Source organism: Sesamum indicum, linkage group LG2, assembly GCF_000512975.1.
Source record: "Sesamum indicum cultivar Zhongzhi No. 13 linkage group LG2, S_indicum_v1.0, whole genome shotgun sequence".
Taxonomy (NCBI): Eukaryota; Viridiplantae; Streptophyta; class Magnoliopsida; order Lamiales; family Pedaliaceae; genus Sesamum; species Sesamum indicum.
This window is the reverse complement of record NC_026146.1, coordinates 5196198-5203715: the sequence shown is the minus strand read 5'-3', so window position 1 is coordinate 5203715 and position 7518 is coordinate 5196198. Positions and strand designations below refer to the sequence as shown.

The 7518-nt window shown below is 36.8% G+C and overlaps 2 protein-coding genes across 2 annotated transcripts; one reads left to right on the top strand and one right to left on the bottom strand.

The window, feature by feature from the left end:
* LOC105155375 lies at positions 1126–2735 on the top strand. The gene is made up of 3 exons (XM_011071242.2): positions 1126–1682; positions 2018–2139; positions 2456–2735. The coding sequence occupies exons 1-3, from the start codon at positions 1317–1319 to the stop codon at positions 2604–2606; spliced, it is 639 nt and encodes a 212-aa protein (XP_011069544.1). The 5' UTR covers positions 1126–1316; the 3' UTR covers positions 2607–2735.
* LOC105155374 (UDP-galactose transporter 1) lies at positions 2851–7292 on the bottom strand. Its single transcript, XM_011071241.2, has 5 exons — positions 6745–7292; positions 5514–5763; positions 5082–5289; positions 3763–3994; positions 2851–3333 (listed from the first exon to the last, which is right to left on the bottom strand). The coding sequence occupies exons 1-5, from the start codon at positions 6853–6855 to the stop codon at positions 3112–3114; spliced, it is 1023 nt and encodes a 340-aa protein (XP_011069543.1). The 5' UTR covers positions 6856–7292; the 3' UTR covers positions 2851–3111.

Sequence of the window (7518 nt, the reverse complement as noted above, 5' to 3'; positions counted from 1 at the left end):
CCAATTCCTGTTCTTTGCTCTGGGTCTGGATGGATGGCAAAATCAATTAATAAAAAATTGTAACTCTCTCTCTCTCTCTCTCACACACACACACACACTATTATTTATTTTTGTTTCATTTGTTGATGACTCTGTCCTTCTATTATTCATTTAATAATTTAAGAGATGATATGTGTTTGTGTTGCTTTTGAACTTAAAATTTGAAATATATGAATTTAATTGTATGGTTGCATTGCATTTGCATGCTTCTCAAAAAAAAAAAAAAAAAAACTCCGGAACATAATTGGAGGGACAAAAGAGTAAATAAACAAGTTAAGAAGAGTGGGGTCTAATGGCTCGGCGAATTGAACGGGAGCAATAATTTGGGCGTACGACTACTTTTTCTGACTTGAAAAGTCCAAAAGACCCCAACTTTCAAGGCCCCATTTCTGACAATTTTCTCTCTTCAATCGATGCGCTTTCATTTTCTTTGTTGTTATGTTATGGTTATAATAATGACTTATGAATCATGATGAGCAGCAGCAGGCATTAGGCTAGGCTCCCTCAGTTTCTGCACCCTACCCCCCACCCCACCCTCCCACAAAAATAAAATATAATTACAGTAATACCCCCTTTGACTTGAGAGATCTGGCCAACACCATTTCAGATTTACAGTTTTCTTTGTATGTATTTTATAGCAAAATACTAAAGTATTTAGCTGGAAACTAATACAGTTTTCTTTCATCTAATGGAGAATTGATAGGTGTAGTAGGTGAACGTTTGGCTTTTCACTAAAAATAGCAGACAGGAAATGTTTAGGTGGGCTCAAAGTTTTGCCAAATAAATGAAGAGATGAATTATTGGTGTGTGTGATGATGCATTGAAGTGCTGCAGTAAATGTGTTTTTTCATGGAAGAAATGCCTTTAAATGAAAAATGGTGATTAAGGACACAGTGGTAAATTGGAAAACTAATAAGGGTATAATAAAAGAATCCATCTCCAAAAGCTGACTCTCTCCTTTGATTTGTTTTCTTTCTTTGATTTGTTTACTATTTCTGTCCCTAAAGCCCCACAAGTACCCAGAGATTCTCGTGACCTTAATCTACACAAATTAATTTGAAAAGATAACACTTAAAAAAGCGTATAGCTTTACATCATCCCATCCCTTTATCTATCTTTAGCTCCCCATTTTTCATTTTTGTCCCTTCCCACCCAAACACACACACACAGTGTGACGAGCGTATCAACTATAGAGCATAGACAGTAGTACATGCATTGATATACAAAGTTCAAGAAAAGGGCTACTAGTTCAGGTGGTGGGTAGGAGATAGACAAGAATGCCAAGTTCAGATTCATTTCTGAGGCAGCTAAGTAGCAAGCAAGGCTGGAAATCAACATCTAAGAGATGGGGTGGGGGTGGGGGTGGGGGTTGGGGGGCTAGTTTGAAGCAAATGGAAGGTCTCAACATGTATGGGGGTGAAAATGGGATTTTTGTGATGAAGAAAAGAGTAATGGTGGTTGTGGATCAGTCTTCACATTCTAAGCATGCAATGATGTGGGCTCTTACTCATGTCACTAACAAGGGTGATATCCTAACTCTTCTTCATATTGTCCCTTCTTCTTGTAAGGGTTCTGAGAATGCTTCCTCTTCTTCTTACCTTGCTACCACACTTGGCTCACTTTGCAAGGCTTGTAAGCCTGAGGTGAGTCTACTATATATGTACAGAGTTTGAATAGAATCAGCCAATTTTAAATTCTTGTTCCCATTTTGCTATTCAGTCTAATAGTATTCGTAGAGGTTATCTACCTGTTAGTGTTTTGCTTTTCTGGAGATCTTCTAGTTCCCTATATTTAGTTCTGTAAGGAAAGAGGTCTGCAGCCATTGTCTTCTCCAACTGCTTTTCATAATGTTTTTAAGTAGTTTTACTGTGTTTTTTAATCCATATGTCAAGTCAAAAAGAGATTGGAAGTTATTATAACAAGTTATAGTTCATCTTTTCATTGTTGGAATCTGATATTCTAGCCTGTATGCGGTCAGGTTGAAGTGGAAGCATTAGTAATCCAAGGACCAAAAATGGCTACAGTGATGAGCCAAGTGAAGAAGCTGGAGGTCTCTGTGCTGGTGTTAGGTCAGAAGAAACCTTCTCCATTCCTCAACTGGTCAGTATATTGATTCTTGCTTTTCTGATTTGTGTTAGATGCACATTCACTTATGTTGTGTTCTACAAAATTATGAGTGCAAATCAAATTTAATGAAATTCTTACATGGGCCCTGCAATCCGACAAATTCAAACTAGGGTGGTCATAAGACCAAGAGAAGTTCCAAAATTTATCACAAAATGTGCTATTCTTTGAGATACATCGACAACAAGTCTGTAGTATCTTTCACAATCTAATCAAGTAGTAAGCACTGATTTCAATCTAATAATGCAGTTTTTAATAGAATATTTATGTTGTGATTTTCCAACTATGGCAGTCTGTGTTTGAAAAGCAGCACAGAGGAGTTTGTGGAGCAATGCATCAACTGTTTGGAATGCTTAACAATAGGAGTCAGGAAGCAGAGCAATGGAGTCAGTGGATACCTTATCAGCACCAGATGGCACAAGAACTTCTGGCTCTTGGCCTAGATTACTATCTTTAGGAATTAATCTACTGTAGAATACTTCAGTTTCTGTGTATCAAAACCTCATGAGCATGTAATTTTACCTTAAAACACTAGATCTCTATAAAATCTGTATGTGCCTATTTTATCTCCACTATGGCTAGTCATCTGTCAGAAAATCCATGTAAAGGATTGCTCTCAGTCCCCATCTTATAACATGGCCAAAACAGCTTAAAGAAAGCATCAAATAACCCAAAAGGACAGGGTCATTCCAGAAAACATTGTGCTATTAGAATTACTGATGTCCTGTATTCACCTCTTCATACAAGGATAAATATGTTGCCCATTGGCATGGGTTAGAAAGAAGGCTATAAACTATTTATATATATGAGCAGGGGAAAGGGGGCACAATGGTAGAATCTTGCTACATAAAGATGAACGCTACTCTTCCTTTTTCTACAGTAATCAACTATTACCGCTTTTCCCATCAACTATTACCAGTTTCCGAGCTCGGCATCATTGTGCATGAGTCAGATTTTATCGTCTAACTTCTCGTTGACTAATGGGATCAACTCTGATTTACCCCTTGGAGTCCTAGGTGTACGAGGTGTTCCCGGAGCTTGGTTTGAAAGCATGTGCCTTACATACCCGTAGAAGGTACATCCAACGAGTGTTATAGCACATCCAACAGCATTCATCATGGAGATTGGATTCCGGAAGATAAGCCATGAACATGTAACAGCAACTGCAACCTGAGATGAAACTAGAAATCAGATTTCAGGAATAACAAGAAATTTCAGAGGGTTTCAACTGGCATATGACACAGGCAAAAGCACATTCATTAAAACCTTGCATAGTAACTAAAATACGCCAATCTTGCATCTTCTGCAGTAACATTTTCTTTCACGAGCTCAATATTCTCCAACAAAAGTTTTCACATTGAGGGATTAGCATAAGAACTCATTTTCTCTCAGCAGATTAGAGACAAAAGTATTTCAGATGTCCACGGGAAAATCTTGATCTTGTTATTAGTCTCGCAAAAGTGTATCACAAGGTGCAGTTCACACCGTCATTCAGAGTAGTGCAAAATGTTTGATATTGTGTGTTCTATTTTAAATACCAAAATTTTGGGATAATCAGGAAGAGATTGACCGGCGTGCCAGGGTGAGATAGATATGCACCTTAAGGTTTCCAGCAACATTGAAGGTCACAGCAGTCGTGGAGTGAATGACATAAAAAATAGAGAAGTTCAGGCAAAAGGCCAACACTCCAGACCCAAAAATGATGACAAGGGATGAAAAGAGTGAGGGACATGTATAAATCCATTCCACAACCCCTGGTCCTTCCAGTAGCGTGGCTGGTACAGCCAAGATCATAGTTGCAAATGGTGCCATGTAATAAACTGTATTTATACTGCAGTCAGCTCAAAACATTAATTCAGTATTAGTCAAGTTACATAAAATTAAAAAAAGTAAAAGAAAAAAGGATGTCAGAACAAAACTAAGTTTGATATCAGTTGACTATTTAACCTAAAATAATTAGGCAGATAAAGCAGAAGCAAATAGGCCATTCCCCTCTGTATGACCCCCTTACTCATGAGTAATCATGGAGAAGTTCTTAAGAAAGAATGTAAAAGAAAGCAGCATAAAGCTTCAGTTAAGACAACTTATTTGCAACTGAATAGCTTACAGGAATGCATTCGCACATCACAAGCACTTTGCTCGCTTCATTTTTCCCCTCAAATAACTACTCATTCATGCAAACATCCAATAGAATTATCAAAATCAGTGAAAAAAATAAATGATCTGCAGAGAAATGCGCACTTGAGCTAAATTTCTCTCCAGCAAACAACAGTGGAGAAGTACATGGAAATTGGTGATAAGAGCTCATTGAGTATTCACTGGAAAATATAATAAGGCACTAACTGAAACATATTTTCGAATTGTCCTGGCAGGCCACATTATCCCATAGCTGGGAAGGACTAAACTTCTATAGTAACATGAAACCAGCAAATAAGAGAACCTATATTATTTAAGAAACAATGCTTTTTCAGCTACACCAGAACTTGAAATATGCGTGAGGCACAACCTATGATAGATTTCATGACTATGACCAATTTATAGACAAAAGTACGAAAAAGAAAAACAATTTAGTAGAGAAAAGAAAATAGAATGCTTGAAACATCCTGCAATTTAGCATTCCATAATGGAAATACAAATGAAATCAACAGAACTTGAATGAAACGTTTACCCAGATTAAGACCTGCAACAATTAGTGAGTAAATTTTGCAGTCTTAATTGAACAGTAATATTATTTCCAGTAAAACAACTGAATGCAAACAAACAATTTGATCCTCTTTCTTCAGAAGGACAACGATTCTTGACTCACCGTAATACAAAGAGGAAAATAAATGGACATGAGAACAAGTTACAGTATTTGCTAGTATCCTAATAGTTAAAAGTTATTCTTGGTATAGAACAGAGAGGAAAGGAACTGTTACCTGTCAAATTTGTACCCATGCAACAAAGACTCTGCAAGGATGGTTTTTGTAGAAGTAGCAATACAGCCGAACAAAGCAGCACAAAACCCAAGCATGTTAAAACTGAGCTCTGTGATAGATGTAAGCAAAATCCCACCAACAATAGGAATCAGAGAAGCCCAAATTCGCAGATCAAAATACTTCTTCCAGATTAGCCACTGCAAGACAACTGATCCGAAAGCAAGAAAACAGATTCAGTATTTTCACTTGAAGAAAAGGGGAAGAAAGGAAGTGAGTAGCTGTCTATTAACTAATTCTTAAAACAAGAATCAACATTACCATCATTTATCCATCAAATTAGTGTTCATACATGTAATTCAACACAAGGTCTCTTTTGTTTTTCTTTCTTCTTTTGATCTTTTCCATTTTATAATAATTGTAATAAAAACTTACCTGTTGTTGCAGGGGTGAAAGACTTGATTGTTTGCATGAAGGAAACAGGAATATACCGAAGGCTCACATTTCCCAAAACTATGTTTATACAAAATATAAATGACATGGGAAAGATCCTCCTCCAGCGATCTTCAGGATCCACTTGAATAAGAGGTTTAAGCTTGAGCACTTTAATAACCACATATGCACCAATTGATGAAGAAATAAAATGAACACATGAGACTGACAATGGATACTTGAAGTCCAGGTTCTGTCAAGAAAAGAGGGAATCTTTCGTAAGCAATTAAGTCATAACACAAGCAAACATTACCATTTCTGAAGACTATTCAACGGTATGACACTAAAATCAATTTCGACCTCATACAACCAGATGAAAATTGAAATGATTATAGAATATACTACATTGCTGAAATATCCTCAGACTTGAAATTCATTTAAAAAGATTGCGCAAGCACAACCCACTTCGCATACATCATCCTTCATCAATGAAGAATTCGACCACAATTATTCATGCTAACTACCACATGATAATAGTATAAATGAAGAGGACCTACCACTGCCTCATAATGATCTAAAGAAATTGTAGCGCATACAGATATATAACCTGCACCCTCATCTATTAGCTAAAACAATTCCCCTTGAACCTAACAAGCTAAAAAAAGTAGTTCTGTGAGATCTCCATAAAGCTGCGCTCATGTTAGCGACTTTGAAACCGATCATACTTCGGAAAGATTACAGAAGTACAAATTGTCAGAAGCAAAGGGAAGGAATGGAGAATACAAAGGGTGGTAAGTATCTATAACTCAACCTAACAATAATAGATTACAAAATTTAAAGTGTATAAAATCCCAAAAATTACAAACTTCTTCCTCCACTTTCTGAGAACATTTCGTGCACAGGTCACAACAACACAGCTCATGTACAATATACAAGAAGTGACAAAAATTGTATGCATCCAACACGCGCTACACCTAAATCTCAATTGAAGTAAACCAATGATTGGAAACATCACAAGATTTACTCCTCAAAATCCAAAAAACAGAACCAAAATTCAATATTGAAAAAGTTTAACTTTTTTTTTCCTTCTGGAGAAAAAGAAGAACACAAATATCACTGGTCGAAACATTAACAGGATTGCTTTAGCAGACGAGTAATAAACCCAGAACAAAGGGTGCATGTAAAAGACTACAAGATAGGCCAGCACTATTAAACTACATATATAAACTCGCACCTGAAAGATCCATTTGTTCATGATGATAACAGTGACATTGAAACCCCACCATTGAAGAATAGCCAATACGGATCGAATTACGTTCCACTGACACAATTTACTCTCCTCCATGATTTCTTCCACCGTCCCAGATCAGAATTTTCGAAAAAAATCCAATCTTCACCCAGGAAAGGAGAATAAAATCCAAGAAAAGAGATCAAATAAACCAAAAACAAGAAAACTCAGATGAAATTTTCAGTGGAAACCGAGAATAAAGAGCTGGTGAATTTCAGCGTTGGCGTAACGGCGGTGGAAGGGGCAGGCCTTGTATAGCCTGTTGGAGCTGTGCCATTATGTGCATATGAGGTGGTTTAATTCCGACAAAAAGAGAAGTTTCTGAGAGTTTTTTGTTTTATTTTATTTGGTTACCAAGTTTGGATTTTGGGATGAAATTCCAAACGCATCTTTCATAAGCCTTTAACCATCGCTCTATTTGTACTGCCACAACACAAGCCCCCAGACACACACACACACACACACAATACACGCAGCGTAGGTGTGAGTTGGGTGTATCTGAGGCTGTATGTATATGTGGGTAGGGGCGGGGTGGGGGTGTACTTGGGGTTGTATTATGTTAATTATTATCATTAATAAACTAATCACACTTAATTTTTGCCAATATAGTGGATTTTCATGCTCTTTATTACATAATAAACAATAGTATTATTTGGGGTTTAAAGACCAAAATAGCTAAAATTGGGATAATGATTGCAAGAATTCTCCCTTTTTCACAAG